General features: G+C 41.3%; 1 protein-coding gene across 1 annotated transcript in view; it reads left to right on the forward strand.

The window, feature by feature from the left end:
- The window catches only part of cfap61 (cilia and flagella associated protein 61), a 29091-nt gene extending 9910 nt beyond the window's left edge, over window positions 1–19181 (forward strand). The window contains exons 15-24 of the mRNA XM_070926199.1: window positions 3657–3784; window positions 7117–7209; window positions 7958–8126; window positions 8789–8966; window positions 13048–13340; window positions 13824–14151; window positions 15365–15447; window positions 16073–16284; window positions 18787–18874; window positions 19023–19181. Coding sequence (XP_070782300.1) covers window positions 3657–3784; window positions 7117–7209; window positions 7958–8126; window positions 8789–8966; window positions 13048–13340; window positions 13824–14151; window positions 15365–15447; window positions 16073–16284; window positions 18787–18874; window positions 19023–19181 — 1731 coding nt within the window. The remainder of the gene's footprint in view (window positions 1–3656; window positions 3785–7116; window positions 7210–7957; window positions 8127–8788; window positions 8967–13047; window positions 13341–13823; window positions 14152–15364; window positions 15448–16072; window positions 16285–18786; window positions 18875–19022) is intronic.
- Window positions 19182–21322: the final 2141 nt, after the last annotated feature.

Below are 21322 nucleotides of genomic sequence, written 5' to 3' on the forward strand. Positions count from 1 at the left end.
ATAACTGCAGTGGAATTATTTTAAACTAATATTGTTGAATCTTTTGAGCTTTAGAAATGATTCATATGGGGAGTAATAGATTAAGTTGAAGCAGTTGAAGTGACAGAAAGGAGTTGGTGTCAATTCAAATGTAAACAAAAAAGCTAAAAACTAAGAAGAGAGGAAGGAAGACAGAATGGAGTAATGGGCTGTGTGAAGGGTGGCAGTCTCTTTCTGACTTGGGTTTGGTTTGTTCCTGGTGTTTTACCTGGAGTTCCTCTCTCTGTCCTCACGGATAACTTCAAGATAATATAATAGGCTTCACATCACTATATCAAGTTCCAACATGAGGAGAAACTACACGTCTCCTTCAAAGACATAGTAATTTGAAAATGCACTAAGTATTTGGAAATTCTTCACACATCCACTGTGAAGTACTTTTCAGAAGGTCAGACTGTCTCTAAACCTCCTCTCCCACACACCTTTCAGACATCAGTGTTTGCTGCGTTGTAACTTTCCAAAACCTTTTTGACAATTTGTGAAGGACGCTCACTTTATGCAGCACGGATTTCTCCGAGTGTAGCCCAACCTTTAAAGTACTTTTTACTTCGGCAATAAATCTGAGTGAGTGTTTTTTAGTACCCACTTATGTCTAGCTAGCTGTCTTTTTCTAGTAACTTAAGCCGAGAGTGTCACTTTCTTAATAAAAACCTAAGAAGCTGGTAAAGGAATGAAAGTGACGGGGGAATAATGATAATCTTAGCTCCTTTTGTTTAATTTCTGGTCTGAAATCTTCCGCGCCTGGCTGATCTTAATGTGGTTGTGATTTATTTTCCTGCACTTTAAATATTTATCACATGTATAGCAGCACTCTTTAGACCCGAGGCGTCACCTCACATGTTCAGTTTTACTCCATCACACCCAGTCCGCTGCCTTCCCCTCGGTAACACAGCAGTCATGATTTCCAGGCTTCCACGCAGATAAGAGCTTCGCCTCCGAGCTTCGCCTCCGCCTCCTGATGTCGGCCTCGGGATGATTAATCAAATTTAAAGCACCTGTTCCCTCTCTGTCAATACAGGATCATATTACACAGAGCTGTGGTCATTGTGTTTAAGGAAGGTGAGGCATCTCCAGCCTGATAAGAGCTGCTGCACCTGCTCCACCGCACATGCAGATGAGACAGGAGCTTTGTTCATCTGAATGCCTCATCTGGTTAATTCCTGCAGTATTCAGATGGATGCATGTCGGCATTCAATGTGCCCACATGCAATAACACATACAGCGTTTTTACATATAAAGTAATACTCATTTTCAATAAATGTCAAAATACAACGTCTGCATGACACACAGCGTAAAAATCATTCTTTATCTGATACGTTTTGTAAATATTGTTTCGATAAAAGTCCTTTAATGGATGACTTCAATAGGAAAATTACCAGTAACATTTTCCTATAGCTAAATCTCTTTCTCTGCTGGCCCCTGACTGCTGTTAACCAGCTGTGGTCCAGTCCAGCTTTTCCATTTACTGCTGTACAGTAATTGAAGCAAAAACATTTTGGTGCATTTGGGAACAAAATTTGTTGCCACAGTTACTGAATTCATCCAAAACTGATCCAGAATCTGAAAGTGGACTGCCGAATGTTTGCAGTTTACAACGTTTAATCTTTAATTGGACACAAAGTAGAATTTTAAGTTCTGTGACTGAATGTTTCTACCAAAATGCTCCCTGGGAGTCGGAGTTAGCTTCTTTCTTTTTTCACTGGAAGGCTGGCTGGAACGTTCAAGCTTTATTAAAAACGGTTCATGTCCAGAAAATGAACGGGACTTGTACTTCGACAACTCTGTGCTCCCGAAATATGTCACAACTCAGGCATCAGGCTAAAGTATCTCCCCAAACTCACTTACTGACCTTCTTTGTTGACCTCATAGCAATGAAAACAAATGATCAAAAGTATTAAAAAGTTTTACATTTCAAACTGGAATGTGTTGTGAAGTATAAATTGGCACTAAAGGATTGCTTTTGTTTTATTGCTACAATTAAAAATATTTATAAGATCACTTATTTTTCTGATGCGTGCTTTTATCATATAAATTAACCATATGCTCCTTTGTTTTCCTGCTAATCAAACCCTGAGCCACAACATCTCTCAGTACGTGACAGATGTCGGGCACACAGGCCCTCCTGGAAATTATCTGAATATTACACAAAGGTTAATTTCACCCTCGGGTTTCCCCTTTTTTTCACTCGATGCTGTTTTCATCCAACAAGGTGCATTGTGGGGCCAATCTGCCTAATTATAGATGATGAAGGAGCCATTAGCTGCCTCAGATCACAGGGCGAGGACCAGAGACGCTTGGCGGTGGAGGAATTGGGAAATTAGAACGCGGTGTTCTATTAATTCCTGCGGGACTCTTTTGTAATTATGGTGGAAAAGTGTTCCTTAACTGTCGCACGTTTGATCTCTGTGTTTCCATCTCATTCAAACCTGAAGCTGCAGTTATTGCCATTCTTATATATTTCTAACTCTGTTTATTGATTTTTGAACGCATGAATTTAGAGCAAACTCCTGATTAATACACAAACAGGGACAGACAGCGGGAGGAGAATACACCAGGCACAAAATATGAATAAATACAATTTAAAAAATGAATAATTACAAAAGGAGTGCAGCAAAGATCAGCACATCTATCTCAGTGAGATTAAATAATGATGATAAACGTGACAATTATGTTTATTTCAGTGGACAGTTTAGAGCTTAGGGTGACGATAATTCAGAAAAGGCTCCATGTTTTCTGTAATTGTACAGAGGAACCTCAGAGAAAATACAGGTTGTTCCAGTTCAGTAGAATTATGTCCTTTTCTGTCTCCTATTTGCTTTGCCAAATACATTTTGAGGGACACTTATTTGCTGTCTGGATTGTATTCAGTGGTTTTTGTAGTGCACCAAAACAAAATGCCAGGAGACACCAGATATACGTTCTGGATGTTGCAACTTGGCAGATACCCTTCCTCATTATGTCGATTAAAAACAAAAAATTGTCACATGAAACACGCAGAAATAATCTCGTCTCCTGTCATCTCTCTACTGTCTATCTACTAAATGCACCAAAAAATAGTAAAAGGAAAATACATTTTGGTGGTGTACAAATGCTAAATTGAACAAGTAACAACATTTCAAAGGAAAAAAAAGACTTGACAAGTTTAAAGATGCAGAACCCTCAGGTCACTTGAGTGCTTCAGTTTATGAAATATAGATGGTTAAGTCCTGTTCAGTCAGCTGGATTCAAGGCGTGTCTACTTTAACTTCTCTAATGTCCAGTTGTCTTTTGGAAAATCTGAATTTGCCGTCCACCTGTAAAAGGACGGTAGTTGATATTCAATAAGGCACAAACCTGCTTAAACGTTACAGACTTTAAAGGTTTCTGCCTGAAAGCTGAACTCTCTTCAGCAGGCAGATTAAGTGCTTTAATGAAAGCTGGTTCCTACTTCATCCTGTGATATTCAAATGGGAAAAATTGGACCCATCATTATGCAATGCTTTTAGTGGGTTAATAATTACATGCATTTGATGGATTATTTCATTTTCAGAAAATGGCACCATTCATTTTGCCCTCCAGAGTTTTTTGTACTTAAGTAAAACCAGTGAATCTGACTGACTGTCTTCTCTCTCCCTCAGGCACCGTTTGCTCTCAGCCTCATCAGCAGAAAGTTAACCATGGAACCAAAGGTCACCATTAATGCCAGGATTGTGGTGGTGGGGGCGTCAGACACAGGTTTATCTTTCCTGGAGGTGCTTTGTTTCTGGTGAGTCTGCCTCGGCGTCATTTTTCTCCAATATGTGCAGTAAGCTGTGTACATACTGACCTTTTCTGAATCAGTAGCAGCAGTGTCAAATATTATTGCAATTCTTACTCTGTAACCACGGCCAGATTAAACTCTTAAGGGGCCCTGGGGCAAGAATTTGCTGTCGGGCCCCTATTAACACCCCCCACACACCTCTCACCATCTGTGCATTGTGTGTACACCCTGTCATCTCCAAGTCCCCCTCAAGAACAGTGCACACATCACTTGTCTTTACATGGCAGCTTCATTAACTCAGATACCAACTAACTGTGCGTCAGATAGTTTGTGGTAATTAGATTAAAGGATGCGTCTGGTGATGTTCATGTGTCATCAGGTTATCAAAAAACAACAGGCATGCCGTGAATCTGGGCTTTTGGGGGGTCTGAGGCCCTGAGGCTTCACAGTAACACAGGAGAGGAAATGAAAATGTATCTGTATACTGTACTATTCTGTAATGTTCATAAAAGAAATGCTTTCATCGTTGTAAATGACACTGTTAGGGATCACTGTATGCTGCAACCTGCAGTAGCAACAAATTAGGGCCAGCTACCAAATCAATCAGAGCCAGTGAACACAGACGAGTAGTAAAGTGCACAGAGACGACGCAGGAGGTGAAATAGTATGAAAGTATTGACATGATCACAGATTCTGATGTGTGTGTAGAGAAATACTCTACACCCTGAACCCAAGGAGAGCAGTCCCACACTGAAGCCTCTCTTTCATTTCTTTATCGTCTTTTATTCCAGGAATCCAATCTCTGTAAATGTCACTTGACTCCGGGTCGGAGGTCTTACATGTTTGCCTTCGTCCTGGCTTTGTGAGATTAACTGCTCCGGCAGATAATAAGAAGCGCGGGGCTGCTGATTCAGAACCAGCCGATAGCTGCCAGGCAACCGGGGCCGTTGTTTTGTGCGAGTGAGATCTCACAGCTCTCAGAGCTGGCGAGGCTGGCACGGCGGTGATGCCGGGGCGGGCGCACGCAGCTGTCTGCGGCCTGGCATTCACCAGGGCCAGCGCTGGCCCCCTTTAATTAGCCACTCCACTGTTTCCCCCCGTCAGGGATCTGCTGCAGCGATCTGTGTTTGCTGTCACTAATGAGTTGACTAATGAGGCAGTTAGTGTCCGCTGAACTAATGGTGAGGCGGCGATGCATTGAGAGGGTGAATGATGGGTCAGTTTCGGCCTGCTGGGGCCCCCCTTATCAGTCCTGCCCAAACGTCCATCCCCCTTCACCCCCCACCCCCCACTCCAACACAGATTTCCATGTGCTCATTGAATCCAGCCCAGCAGCACCAGCACCACCACCCCCCCCCAACTCCATTACTGGCTGGGACGGGGTCAGACAGATAAAGAGCTCCGCGGCGGCTCGGCCCTCTGCTCTCCGCGGTCAGGCTGCAGGGTCACCGCGGCCGTCTGTCACCGGCTGATAACAGAGCAAATCCAGGGCTTCTGATTCAGTCACATCCAGACACCAATAATGGGCCTTAATGCCTCAGTGCTGCGGCACAAATCCACCTTCTGGCACAGATTAACAGGGAAAGTTTGACTGCAGTCATTGTCTGATGGCTGATTATTATTTTATTATTATTATTATTATTTGCATGTTCAAACCACTGATGGCTTAGAAATGACAGCTAAGGACTTGATCAATCTGTAAACTCTGGTTTGATCAATAAATACATTTTCACTATTTCCTGACATTTTATAGACTAAACGATTAATCAATCAATAAAAAAATCCACAGATTGATTGATAATGAAAACCATTGTTCGTTCCATGTTTTACTCTCTACTAGAGAGAAGGGGTGGAGAGTGTGGATACAATCTTTTATCACCACACATGTCATTTGACATTGCCATATCAATATATATCATGGATTCTTTTCTGGAAATTGAATTTAGAAACCATTTATAGATGAATTAATCAGATGGGACTGTCTGTTTTTGGCAAATCCAGTAAGTTAAATACCTGACAAATTAAGGTACTTCACAACATTGATGCCAAAGTCCAATATTACCACAAAGCAGTTCTTCTTTGATTTGCAAAATTGTCACAGTGGTCTAATACAACCGGAGATGTTAAATTCACTTAATCTCTGCTGGTTGGCACTTTCTATCATCTCACTCGCGGCGTAAACCCCCATATTGTTCAAGTGAGTAATATAAGAGTCATCCATCTATCCAATCAGTTTACCAGCATTTCGGTGTCTGGTGTTGTAGATCTGTGCTGGCGGGCGTTAATTTAGCAGGAAGCTGAGATAAGAACAGCGCAGGAGGCGATCAGAGGCGTCAGTGTGATAAGGATGAACACTGCGAGCTACACGCTCTGCTATTCACCGGACGAAGCAGCTGGAGCTGCTGTTATCAGCTGTGTAATGTCCTGTAGGCCACCACAAAAGGGTCATTTGCATCACAAGGGATGTTGTATATTGTAGACTGTAAACACAAAGGAGGTATGAGGGCGGTGCAGGATTATTCAAGCTCAGGAACCACAAATGCATCAGTAGGCTGGAGAACTGAGAACCTGAGTTTTTTCAGTTATTTTGGCTGATTAGACGTCTGCTCAGGTTAAAGGTGTAATTTGTCCCACACAAAGCTAACAGGACAGTGAGGGAGATGTTGGTCAGACAGCCCGTACACCCCCACACACACCTGAGCAGGGGTCCAATCAGCCAGGATAAGTGAAATCACCTGTGTGGGTGTTCTGTAGGTGTGCAGCACCTGTAAACTTTCCAGTTATGGGAGCTTTTCTTGACAAAAGCTTGTTCTGTTTTACACCTTACCCAGGATCTGTATTGCTATGCTCTCTCCACCCCAATAAACATCAGACTATCAAGGACAAGAACTTGCTTATTCTAGATTTTGATCCACATAAAATCAATTCAGTTTTGCCAATCCTTGATCTTACTTAACTCCTCCATTTAAGACCTTTTAAGACCTGAGCTCATATTCCTTTACTTTCAGCACTAATAGTATTAGCAGCAGTTCATATTTAAAGAGTGTAAGGGCCAAGAACCTTTGCAGATGTATTACTGTGTTCATGTATAGTGCAGAGCCTCCTGTGACATAAAGCACAGTGAAGAGTTTTATTTTCTTTACTTTCCTCTTGACATGGCTGATATTAGTCGAGCTTTCTAAATGCTGTTGCACATCACTGGATGAAGAAGGTAGTTGTTGCAGAAATTAAAGTTGTCCTTCCCCAGAAAACATTGCTCTCACACTGTGTCCTGCATGTATTCACTGTGTTCTGTGGAGAAGCACTCATGCTGTTCAGTGTTGTTTGTTCTCTCGTAGCCCTCACCTGAGGCTCAACAACCTGACCCTCATCTCAACACGCGGCTTCCTCAGCGACTACGACCACAAGGACGTCGGATTTCTGTCCACAAGGTGAGTAAATGGAACGACATCAGACATGAAAACGGAAAATCATGTTATGGTATCTTACACTGAAAACCGTATTAGATGTAGCTCAACTTACTTACATTAAATTCATAAGTGCACTAAGATAATATACAATATGACTGAATGATTTCCAGATTGTAATGTAAGAAACTGTTTCTCCTGCATTCCCTCAGAAGTGAAAATGATTAAAAAAAAAAACAAATATGCAGAATTGTTGTTGTATTATAGAACAAGACTCTACAGAGTCTACAGCCAAGCCAGCAGCTCATATGTGAGGCTGTACTTAGACCCAGAGGTGCATGAGCAAAATGCTACCATCAGCATGCTACCATGCTAACAGTGACAATGCTAACATGTTGATGTTTAGCATGTATAATGTTTACCATGTTAACCATCTTAGATTTGAAGCTATTTAGTCATAAAGTGATAATTGATGATGAAGTGGATATTAAACCTGACGATGGCTCTAGATGAAAAGTCTGGATCACCAGAGTTATTCCAATTCATCCTGAGGGGAGCATGAATGTTGCAAATCCAAGCAATAGTTGTTGACATTTAGCTAAAACCCACAAATGTGAACCTCATGGTGGCACTAGAGGAAAATTCAGGGGACCACCAAAGTCATTAGGGCTCAACATTATAATCTCTGTACTATTTGCAATTGTAAGCAATAAAAAAGTTTTAGTACATTGAAAATTAGCTTGAAGAAAAACGTCCTCTTCACTTCCTGCAGTCATTCATACAGCAGCAGAGACTTGGCCCAGCTCCCTCTGCATTCCTGCGTCACCGTGGTGACTGGGAAGATGGTGGGCATCAACAGGAAGTCCAAATACGTCCTTGTGTCTGGTGGTGAGAAGGTGCCCTACGATCACCTCGTCCTCTGTGCGGGCCTGCAGTACCAGGTGAGACATTTGGCACTTTTTCAGTTGGCTGTAAGTCAACAGGTCTGTTGCTATGGGGTTATCAAGTGGTCTCCTCACAGTGCAGATGTTATATCAATCCCATGACGCCCTCAGAGAGCTCAGTGGTGATTCCTGGTGTCCCATAAAGACCCTCTCAATCCCAAATACAGCTGAAGTCACCAACGCTACAGCCAGGTGCATAAACGCCGGAGGGGATGGAGGGTCAATATGTCAAATATGGAAATGTGACAAGATGTGTGTCACCAGAGACTGTGAAAAGCTGGAAGAGAGCCAATGTGTGGCAGTAAAAATATGTCAGTATTGATTACCAGAGTCAGGCTTAAATAATTAAATATTAAAACAAATATTATAAAATGTAACATAACTGTTTTAGAATGAAAGAGCAGTACAGTTTGTGCAGGAATGTGCAAAATATTAACTAAGAAATGTGCACAAATTCACAGTATGAAGTATGAGGAATGTACAGAGATAATAGTCCCAAAAAGAGACTCATTCATCATCCCATTCGTCTGTCCTTTCACAATACTACTTGTCTTCTATGATTCATTATCGCTGTTTGAAGTATTTAAAAGGCACTTTGGGTGGTGTTCCCTGAAATCTGCATTATAAATCATATCAATGCGTGCCGTGTGTTGCTGTAGGTGCCCTGTCCTACTGGTGTGGATCTGAGCCAGCCCGTCACAAACAGCCAGCTGCAGGCTCAGTCCGCTCAGGGCAGATACGCCGGGCCCGTCCCATCCAACCTCTTCACCCTCAACGACCTCTATGACTGCACGGCTGCTCGCCGCTGGCTGTGTGCCCACTTTGTGGAGCTGGAGGGTAAGTGAACACACACACACACACACACACACACACACACACACAGAACCTAAAATTAATCTGTAGTAGTATGTCATTACTCAGCCAGTCAGCGCTGAAGTGCCCTGGTATAATTAGCAGCTAATTAGCTGCAGAGAAATCTTTCATCTCTGTGAATCAGGTCGGCCTCTTCCATCCATTTTCCATTATCATATCAGTTTCTGAGAGCCAGGCTTTTCAGAGCAGGAAAAAATACACAGTGTCATTAAGCAAAATTAATCTGCTCTCTGAAGGAATTGTGCAGTGATCTAGAGTGAGGCTTTTATACATACTAATTGGTTGATCCCAGTCATAAAGGAAAACCATTAATAAATGCAAATTGCTGTGGCAGACTCAAGCAGATACCATGTTTATTTCCATATTTTAATAATAACAGCTGGAAGAAACTGAGCGTGAATGTAAATTTTAGCATTAGATTAAAGCAGAGTGCCGTCATGTCTTAGCACTAGCTTTAAAGGACATTATTCTTATTGACAGCAAATCCCATGAAAATACAGAATCTAGCAGTGTCTTAGTCTGTCTCTCAATTTTTTCAGACTTCTACTGAAGATGGAAATCTTTAAAAAACGAATCTCAAATATATAGTTTATTTTTTTTGAAAGGCTCAGTAATTTCCCAAAACAGCTGCTCACTGTAGTTTTTGTCCGACAAACAGGAGGAAATAGTGCATTTGTCTGGGACTATTTTCAGCGGTGGATTAATCCACATTTGGTGCTCTAGTGAGTAGCAGGATGGTTGGTGTGTGTGGGATTGAGTCACAATAAACTACAGTGTGTGTGTTCATGGTGATGAAGGAACATGTCACCCAGTGACACAGTGAGGCTCACTTTTTAATAATAATAATAATAATGATAAGATATATCAGGCTGTGATACACACACTTGTTAATAGATACATTCACTGTTGGTTTGGTCTTTTCATATGATTTGTTGACAGTATTTTTTTAAATATAGAATATCACCAGACGTATACTTTAATGTGACTAAAATAATAACAGTGATAGCAAATGGAAATAAAAACACAGTAAAAAAACATTTGATGAAAGACCAAGTGAGGAAGCGTTTCTTGGATCTGACAGCGAGTCACGGGTAGGAAATCAATGTCCCCCCCAACAACAGGGAATGAATTCCCCAAAAACTCAAGGCACAGTCCTTTGGGAAGGCACAAGGCTACAAGATTCAAAACAAAAGCAGTTCGTATTGACTGCACGCCAGTATACCTCGGGACCCTGATGAAGGCTTTTTAACTTTTATAACTTAACAAAGCGGTGCGCCTTGACGTTTTTGGGAATTCATTCCCCTTTTTTTTGTAGACATAACATAACATGTTTCCTTGGCTAGCTCTGGTCGTAATAGAAGGAGTAAAAGGATGAAGTGAGCAGTGATGAGTAGCTTTGTGTTCTGCTGGCCTTGCTGGTTCAGTGGCAGCAGTGCTCCTCTTCTTCAGCACCACGGACAGAACTGTGTTCATCACTAACTCCAGCTCGAGTCTACTCGATTACTCCAACTGCAGTGAACTTTATAGCAATATATAAAAATACGCCATTACAAATAAAAGTCAAGTAAAAGTACAGAAGTATTATCAGATCGAGTATCAAAAGTTCTGTTTCACAGTCTGTATTCATTTTTTGGACTTCTCTAATGTGGATCATTTGAAATCAAACGGTTATTCAACTGAAACCATCTGAGGAAATGTCTCTTTTGGTGGAACAGCTAACTGTGAGAGTGCAGTGAGAGACTGAAGAAGCATTTAAGGAGTCTTTGCAAAGCAGCCAACAAGGCTATCTAACTAACTTGGCATTCGTCAATCTACGGCGCAGAAAACACCAAACAGAACTAAGATGTACTCCTCTCTCTCGTACTCACATGTGCAAGAGGATTTAAGGTTCAGAAGAAGAATGATAGTTATTGTAAGTTCCTGCCGGCAGAAGCCTTCCCAGCAGCAGGATCAGCACCTTGGAGAGCGCCGCGGCCCTGCCGGCTATAACTACACGCTGTGTGTTATGACAGTTCAATTTTACTAACTGAAGACTGCATAACAACAGAGATACCAGAAAAGATAAACAAATAACACAAATGCAAACACACTACTCACAAAAAACATGTAACAAACAGAGTTAAAACTACAAGAATGCGGTAAACATACCCCCACCGTCACACACATCACATCACTTTACATAAGAACCATCCTACAGTTGTCTCACTGCCCGTTAATAAGTTATAATGAATCACTGGTTTAATATTTAACAATGCATTGTATTTCATAAAATAATCAAGTGTGAATCTACAAAGTAAGCAGTAACTACAGCTGAGTAAAAAGGACAATATTTCCCTGAAATGTACATAAAATATAACATAGAAAGGAAATACACAAGTCCGGTACAGATACGTCAAAATTCTTTTTTTAATGTGTTTACAGGATACAATCATCTGTTTTACAACCACCATGATATGAACTCCAGCACTAACAAAAAAAAACGTAGAAGCACACAAGTATGAATTCATTTAATAAATCTCAGTTTTTGTTGTCTTTGTCTCACATACCATTGGCATGACGACCCTGCAGTGTGAGAGGAGGAGCACATGCTATCGTTATGTAGGAGCTTGTATGTTCTGTAAAATGTCTGGAGGCTTCTCTGAAGAGGAAGCATGGAGGATGGATTCACTCCCATTCCCATTCAGATGTTCAGATTTACATGGTTGGATTTTTTAATTTCCCGCCATGCATCTGTGGTTCATGGTTCAGGAATCTGAGGGCCTCTTGTAAAACATACGTTACCCTTTCTGTTGTCTTTCAAGGCTGTTTGGAAGTCTTGTTGATTGGAAAATCTTGGATTGAAAAAGGGAAATCAATTGTATCATGGCTCTATAGTGGGAATGAAGAGCTTCTTGACAAAATAATGTATTTTCTTTTAGAAATCAATGCTTCATGGTCACCATTCAGTTCTTCTAAATTGTAGAGCTTCTTTTGTATTTGGAATATCATCATTTTGTGATATAAACATCCAGTACAATCAGACGTAACCACAAGAGCACTGAAACTGAGAAAAATGAATCCAAAATATTTTCCTTTTCAGCCAAAGTGTTATTACAGGGGTGGTGGGTAGTTTTCTGTTATATTTTTAAGTGCATTAGTAAGTCTAAAACCAGTCATGATGTTTCATATGTTATTCATAAACAGATTAACTGCTGCTGCCGTTTCAGCAGGACCGTTTAAAAAGTATGAGACTTTTTAGTGAAAGTAGGCCTGAAAATATCCACCAATTTGGTCCAAAGTGAATTAACAACTATTGGATGGATTGTCATTAAATATGGGACAGATGTTGTTGTTCTTGTTCTTTAGCGCCATCAGGAGGTTGACGTATGTGGTTTTCAGAGAAATGACAAAAATTGGATAGACTGCCATTAAATTTGGCATTGATTTTCTCCTCGAGATTAGTTATAATAACTTCTTAACTTTGATCATCAACTTTGATGATTTGATGAATTTCAATAAGTCCAATACTTTAAGTATTGGATGGCAAAACTAAAGAAATTCCCATCATCCTCAGCTGTTCTTTGTGTTTAGTGCTAATTAGCAAATGCTGATGTTAGCATTTAGCTCACAGCATCGCCTCAGAGCTGCTAGCATGGCTGCAGACTCCTGACTTCTGAACACTATTGATATTTAAGTTGTGGTTCTATCAGTTACACTCCAGGACTGTTGGTGGTCTATGTAGTATTACTGTATCCAAGTTTAATTACAAAGTCTGTAGCTGCCTCCACCACCCCACCTCGTCCTTTTGTGCTAAACTTTTGATATTTTTGATTTAACCAAAATTGAATGTTCATGTTTGTTTTTTAAAGAGAGGATTAGATCTTTCAGCAGAATCTTATCTGTTATTTGGATTCTTGGAGAGATAACAATTTGCTATAAATTCCATAAATACATTTCATAAATGCCAATTCCTTGACGTTAGAGTCTCTCATTTTGCAAAAATATTAAAGTCACTCTGAAAGACTATAAAAACACTGCTGATTGTTTCTTCCTTGTGTCTCTCCAGATAATGCCGTCGTCTACGGAAACAGCATCGATGTCTTCACCACCGTGGAGACTTTGCTCAGCCTTGGCGTCCGGGGATATCGCATCCATCTCGTCTTCCCACCTCCCGAGCCGGGCGTCTCCTGCTTCAGCGATCCTGTCGTCGATAGGGCTGTGGCGACGGCCACGGACAACGCAGAGGTCCAGGTCCACCATAACTGCCTGCTGGCCCAGATGAACAATGGAGAACACCCCGATCCTCTCACATCTGTGTCTTTCACCACCGACGCAGAGCCCCTCCATCTGCAGTGTGGAGTAAGTCAAAGTTTCTGGTGACTTTCAAAATCCCCTGGATGATTTCACTGCTTTCCCAGTCTGTTATTAGTTTTTACAAAAGAAAATGTTCTCCAGACAATGGTGGGTTACTGGCCAGGGTGTCTGGTGGAGCTGAAAAGCTCACAAACGACAGGCTGAATTCAGCAGCTTGTGGCTGTTGGTTGGATGTTAATTTCCCTCCTGGAAGCCGAATGTGTTTGTCAAGCTCAAAATCATTTTGGTGTGTTTCCCATTTTCATTGTTTTGACAGTAGAGGATTCTGCTGTCTGATTATGTGTTGTTGTTTTCATTTTAGCCTAAAATACAAGCCTCTCGTAGATGAGGCCTTGTGGTTCTTATATTCTGCATTTAGGTACTTTATGTACCGACTGAATGTTTAGAATTTGTACCTTTACGCTGAATGTGATCATGAAATCATCAGAAAACTGAAAACATACAGATTTTTTTCATTTCTCCTTTCAGGTGTTCATCAACCTCTCCAACAAAGGAGTCGACTACGACACCTTCAAGAGCATCAACAACTCCTTCCTGGTCTTTGACAGCAGACTAGTCATAAACGCCACTTTCCACACCAGCGATTCAGCCATTTATGGTGCTGGACCTCTCACCAAATTCTCCCGCCGCTACCACACAGACGAGTGGTCGCACGGCAACTTCAACTCCAAGGAAGTGGGCCAGGAGCTGGCGGCCATGTTGCTACACCTCTTCGACCCGACGCTGCAGCCTGCGGATGAACCTCCACCTGAAACAGACCGTCTCGTGCCGCTGTACAAACAGGCCAAGATTCAAGGTCTGATTTCAAGTCTGGAAAAATACATTTAATGAGTTTTAAGGGTTGAGGGTTAAGTGTTTTCTAAGTATATTTTTTGGCTTTACAAAAGTAAAGTCTTCACTGATGAAGACTAACTGGTGTACATCTGATTAATCATCCCACCTCCGTTAAAGAGCAGCGTACAGCACAACACCAAACACTTGTTATACGGATGATTCAACCAGGAGGATGAATGACGTCAACAAACTCGTCCCACTTCACAACTCTAGTAGCTTTGTTTTTTTAGTCCATTTTTAACAGGCATGTTAATGATCATAAATATTTAAAAGCATAAACACAAAATTCCTTCACATTCATCAGCAGATGTGAGGTTTCCATATGTTTTCAGGGTCTGTCAGTTTACCTCGATACTCTCCCCTGTGTCCTTCTTCCTGTCTGTCCATGTTTTTGTCTCCTTTTATCTGAGAGAATTTGCTCTGCCAATATTTTTTCATTATGTTTTTGTGGAACATTTTCCAATCTTTCACCCACCCGCCCACCACCGATGTTATTGTGGCGGACACTCAAACCACAGCCGAGCGCAACAATGCCATATTGTGCTGCTGTGTATTCACGGAGTAACCAAGGCCACTCCACAGGTTACATAAACACAACAGCCTCTCTGCTTCGCCCTTCTCAGAGAGATGAAACACACATGAACTTTTCAATGTTCGGGGCGAGCAGAGATGCCATATCAGAGCCTGCTATCTGAGTTCATTGCCTCAGCTCTCTCTTCCTCTGTGGGGGGATGTTAACAGTGAATACATGTCATGATGTGTCTGCTGTTGTCCCAGTTTTGGTGCCAGTTCATGTTTCAGGACTGAAACGAATCTTATTTGAATATTTTCTTCTATTTTCTTCTGATAAAAGCACCTTCTGTTAGCATTGACACCATGATTGGTCTTTTTAACTATCATATTTTCTGAATTTCAGTTTTTCTGTGTGCTTGCTTTTAAGAAAATGTAAGAAAACTGTTAAAATCCAAAGTTAAAATCCAAAGATTTTCCATTTATTTAAATGTCTGCTGCTATCACTTTTTGGAGTTATTGTTTGTAACTATTTAAGCAACTCTCACATCAAATCCACATCTTCTTATTCATCCATAAGTGGATTCCTGTATTCTACTACAACATGAATTATTTGAACCAGATCACCCCTGAACCCTGATCGTGTGTGTTCCCTCCCTCCTCAGGTGGGAAGCTGCCTGGAGGATTTAACTACCTGCACGTTACCAAACCGTCCACTACCAACCTGACGGGTCCTGCTGTGAAACATGTAAGGTTTTACTTTTCTCTGGTTTACACACAGTCTGCTGGACTAACTCACATGTACAAAACAGAAACAGGAGAACACCTGACGAAACCTTTATTCTTATTTTGCATTTTATGTAGTTTTAAGAATGCTGCACATCAAAGTGACATGAAAGGCGTCTGAATTCCAATTTAACTGCCACAAATCAGATGTGTATCAGAATCAGGGCGACACATGTGAAAATAGTCCAGAACTGAATTGAAAATGTGAGATTCAGTTTGAGTGTATTACTGTTCACACTGATCAGATCTGATCGGAGACACTTTTACCTGCAGTGTGAACAGAGTTAGATCATTCTGGTGATATTCTGTATTTTTGTTATTGTTGACAGAAGCCACAAAAACTACTAAAACACGTCAATGAGCCACACTGTTCCTTCATTACATGAACACACACACTGTGTTTTCATGGGAGTTGTGGACAAAAACAAACGTACAGAATATTGCAGCCTCATCCTTTAATCCATCTTTGGGCTCTGACGCAGACAGTGTTACATTAATACGTGACTCTGAAAACCAAACCAAGAATCTCTCAACAGATCTCCTGAAGAGGAACAAGTTCTCTCTCTAACTCGTGTGTTCATGTTAAGTTACAGGACCGAGGTATCGTGACAGGACGGGTGGAGACGGGGAACTACTTCTGTTTGCATCTCGACTGCTACGAGCTGGTGGAGACGCTCACCTGTCTCTCCCTGAAGCCCCTCCCCGTCTCCAATTACCTGAGTCTGTACGGGAAACACCAGCAGCTGCTGGGCCAGCTGTCGACCCGCTACCACCAGGGCCTGATCCACGACCTGTACAGGTGGGAGCCAGAAGGACAGTTACTGACTGCACTGACATGTTGAGGGAAGAAAATCTACATTCATTTTCAGTATTTTTAGAATAAAAAGTAAAAGTAAAACTTTAAAAGAACATTCTGGCTCATTAAAACTTTTTTTGTTATTGGCCATAATATCTATCAGTAATAATACCAAGTTATTTGGTAAAACCTGAAGCCGGTTTCACAAAGAGTTTAGACAGACTTACTTATTTTAAGCCTAAAAATGTAGCCACCACGTTTCCATGGTAACAATCACCAAATTACACCACATGATAAAAATGTGTGGTTTGTTAACAACGTTGTGGAGCGATTACACTAAGAAAGGGAAAGTGCTTTTAGAGACTGCAGTAACTTGTTGGAAACATACCGCAGTGAGGACGTCGTCAGTCGTTCCTGATCCAGATCGAAGTCCTGAGTCCCGCCACATTAAGAAGCCACAGCTGCTCTCACGACTGCACCGTGTTCTTCCAGAGCTGCTGGACTGAACAGAGCTGAACAATCTGACGCTGCTGCTCAGTTCTTGTTTAAAAGAAAGTCTTAATTTACTCAGAATCATGACAAATTAGTCAGACTGAGAACTAGTCAGCTTTGTGCAGCAGGTGGATTTAGACGTCAATCTGACAAGTCTGACTATTAGTTTGTTCAAAGTCAACATGGCAGCATTTCCACAAAGAACCTCAGGACAGAAAACAGAAAACAGTTTTCAACACTTTATCCAGATTATCTAAACCACTTTATTTGGAGGTCAGACTGAAAGTGGGCACACCTGAAATGTCAGTAATAATCCCACAGCGCACATAAAAACTGTGCACACAACTACAGTAAGTACAGCAGGTCAAAGTTGAAGCTGGAAGTGTGTGAACTGTGATGGATGTTTACAACCGACAGTTACCGTTCACCTTCGTTTTCTTCTCCAAAGAAGTTTGCCTAGCGTGGGGGTTTGTTTGCAGTATGTTTTCAATAGGAATGATGTAACAAACTACGAAAATAAGTTGTAATAAACCAGAATTATCCTTCAATTATCATCAGCCTTTACTGTTATTCCTTCTGTACGGGCTGTTGAAACGTATTCTAGGAAACATAATAAGTCTCTAACTGAAGTAAAGCAAGGTCATAAATATAAATTACAACTTCTCATCAGAAAGGATACGTCCTGCATCGCACATGACGGCCTTTTAACAGTGTAAGAAGAAGCATTTTCCTTATATCTTTGTCTTTTCAATAACTTCAGTAACTCAGGGGGTAAACAAACAAGCAACTCAGAGTACAATAGACAGAAATGATCAGTTTGGTGAATAACATGATGTCTGGTTTTAGTTTGTTGTCAACAAAACAACAAACCGCTTTATTTTCTTCACTATTACAGTGTTTATGTTAGTTTGTCCATATAATTTGATTTATTTATTGTACAAGAATACATGTTGTTGGGTTTTTTTGGTACCAAAATGTAACAGACGGCAGGTGGTTTTTAAAAAATAGCTGCTTTCATAACCAGCTTCTGTAGATAGAACGAGCCACTTTGACTGTTTCTGAAGCCACTTTGTGTCTGAAGGAAGAGATGTTTTCAGAAAGCTGCAGGTAGTGAAACTTCCCATCCTGCAATCTGCTGACTGATGACCTCACACGTCAAAATAACACATAAGTGGTCTGAACAGGCGAGAGAGATTTAGGCCTCCAGTGTCTTTTGTCCTCGTGCTGTCTGTGTGTTTGCTGGTGTGACTTTGCAGTGTGTGTGTGTGTGTGTGTGTTTGTCAAACAGTGGGTGACCTGCTTCTGAGGTTTCAACACAAATGACCCCCAGATATGGACGTCTATTGTCCCCTGCCTCCTAATCTGTTTATGCAGCTCCCCAATCTGTCTTTGTGGTCGGTCCAGGACGAGACAAAGCCGGAGCCTCCCCGCCGCAGAGGCTGATTCCTCGTCACGCCGCTCACTCAGCTGACTTGTAAAGTCATTGTGGAGGCTGACGGAGCATCGTGAGCCGTTAAAATAATTGATCGGCCGTGTGGCGGCTGGAGGTTATTCAGCAAACACAGTTAGTGTAGCTCCTGGGTGTGTTTGTGTGTTTGGGTCCTTTTATTTGGAGGGTCGGTTCACCCAAATCACAAAGGGAGACAGTTTCTCAATTACCTCTTGTGGTGTCGGCTCTGCAGATAGCCAGTGGTGGAAGAAGTACTTAAACTTAAGTAAAAGTACCAATACCACAATGTTAAAATACTCCATTACAAGTAAAAGTCCTGCATTCAAAGTCCTACTACAGTAAAACTACAAAAGTAAACGTACTTAAAGTATCAAAAGTCAAACAGAATGACGTGTTATTCATATATAATAACTACCAGTGGTGGAAATTAACTACTGTGCAATTTTGAGGTACTTGTACTTTAGTAATAAACAGTAATAATCTGGAATTTGCTGACGGATGTGACGTACTGAAGACATGCCGGCTGTTATCAGCAGCAATGTATGAATGTGTGTCTCCTGCAGTTTCTTCAGACAGAGCTGGTGTTTGGCCGTATATCACGACAGATTCTCCGACTTCGAGCGGGAGCTTCAGCAGATCACCTCCACTACAGTCCGTGCTTTGATTTCTGTCCCCAACATAAGTTTGAGTTTGATTATTATACTATTTAGAAAAAATGTCTATGTCTATGAAACTGAATACAGTCGTAAATGGCTGAACAAAATTAGAGAAATATTTATAACCCTGTGTGTCTCTGCAGGAGGACGAGTCCAGGCAGCAAGTGATGGAGGACGCCAGCGGCTCAAACGTCCCCGTCCCTCTGGACAGATTTAAAGCGTCTCTGAGGAGCAGCGCCGTGAAATATCTGACCTACAACCGCAACCTGCTGCCCATGTTCGCCTGCCCGGGTCAGCTGTGACATCATCAGTGACATCACCAAGTTAGCAAAGCTTCTTAGCGCAGAATAAACGTACACATGTTGTTGTTGAAAAGGTGCCCGTGCAGTTTTCTGTTTGTCCTTGAGGTCAAACATGTTGAATGTCCTTTATTCTTCATGAAACGTTTACAAAGCTGATATTTTGATTGTTTTCAGTTCTGCATTGTTTACTTGCTCGCAGTCTTCTTCTTCTTCCTTGCCTTTGTCGGCACATCGCTGCACACCAACTGTCGACCACCCGAACAGCATGAAACCGTCGGTAAGGAATGTGAATCTCTCCGCCTGCATGCTTCTGTTTCCACAATACAAACAAAGCGTCGCTCCAGAGCTCGACCAGTGGTCAAAACCTTCTCAGGGAACCTTTAAAGAGGAACTGATTTTACACGTCAGTGTGTCTCCAGGTGTTGGGGAGTACTACTGCATATGTGGAATATTCTACTTCTTCTACTAACACTACTGATACCACTATTAATACTAATTCTACTACTTTTACTCACAGCAGCAACGAGTACTGCTACTAGCTCTGTTAAAGGAAGATTTCCACATTAGATGAGAAGATTGGAGTGAAAGCAAATGAGTTTTCATGAATTTTCCAAGAATGTTGAATTAGTCCTTTAATTAATCACTTTAATTTGTCCCTTTTAGTCAAAAAAGTCCCTTCATTTGATCAAATTAGTATCTTTCAATAAAATATGTTAATTTGATGAGTTCAGTAAACGCTGCAAACGAATCTGTTCCTTACTAACTGGAAACACTTCATGTTACTGTTGCATCAAATGAAAGGACTTCCAGTGGATGAAGTCACTGAAATGTTGGTTGATATGTGAAGTCCGTTTGATTTGTTCCTTCATTTGATGGAATTTCCCCAGTAACACAGTGTTTAATACAAGTGAAATGAGGGTTTGTGTCTCCTCCATAATGTGCCAACTGTAACTGTGAGTTTGGACTCTCCCCTCAGTGACTCTGCAGCAGCGTGACCAATCACACGGCCCTTATAGCGGCTGGAGATGAAAGGAGGAGGAGGAGGAGGAGGAGGAGGGTGTCACTCTACAGCTGTATGCTAATGAGGCTGAGCTGAAGCCTGTCGGGAAAATAACCGCACACACAACAACATATGTCCGCACCTACAAACAGCCCGCAGGCTGAGAAACGCACGCTGCTGGTGTCACAGTGTGAAGTCACACATTCATGTCTGACCACTGACGTTTAACGTGTCGTGGTCATATAACGATGCAGATCCCCAGAGAATAATACAATCTAAGATACAAACGAAGACAGATGTATAAGTTTATACCTCCTGTTCTTTCTGATACTGATACAGTACTCTGTAGTACATACAGTACCTTTAATGGTAACCTTACTGCACTTCCAGCAGTTATTGAGCATTATATTATTATATATTTCGATTTAAACACAAACTACATGAAATGTAAAACAAAACTCATCCACTGCAAAATAATATTTATGTCTGTTTTTGGCTTCTGAAAGTCTTGTTTTCTTAAAACAATTGAACGAAATTATTTCAACCTGTTTCCAGTAAAGATCAACTTGTTTCAGGGATTTTCTATAAATGAGGGACTTTATCTTGAAAAACAAGACAGACTGAGGCAGTTTGCTGCACTAGAATCTAGAAAAATGACACTTCATTTAAGGAAATTCTTGAAACAGGTGGATTTATATTGGAAACGGGTTGAAATGATCTCACCACACTGGTTTTAAGAAAAGACTGTCAGGACTTAATAATGGACAGGATGTAGCTGTAAAATGTAAAAGATTTAAACGGAGTGTAAACTGCTTTTAGCCCAGAAATCCATTTCAAAAACACCAACAGGAGCAATGAAGGAAAATAAGAACTCGAGGCAGTTCTAATCGATAATGACTTGTTGCAGCACATGAATGATAATTGGTTGTATTTCAGTGACCAAATCGATCTGATCAGGAGCTTTTACACACTACACACAACATCTCAGCGGTCTCGAGCTCAGCACCGACCCCATGTGACATCCCGTCATCCCTCGCGGTGAAGGACAGACTCATATCCGGCTGGCCGGGTCAGATCTGACCTGCAGGACTTGGGTTTGCTGTGTTTAAACTGGCAGATAATCTCGGTTTGCCCCATTTGG

Source organism: Enoplosus armatus, chromosome 19, assembly GCF_043641665.1.
Source record: "Enoplosus armatus isolate fEnoArm2 chromosome 19, fEnoArm2.hap1, whole genome shotgun sequence".
Taxonomy (NCBI): domain Eukaryota; kingdom Metazoa; phylum Chordata; class Actinopteri; order Centrarchiformes; family Enoplosidae; genus Enoplosus; species Enoplosus armatus.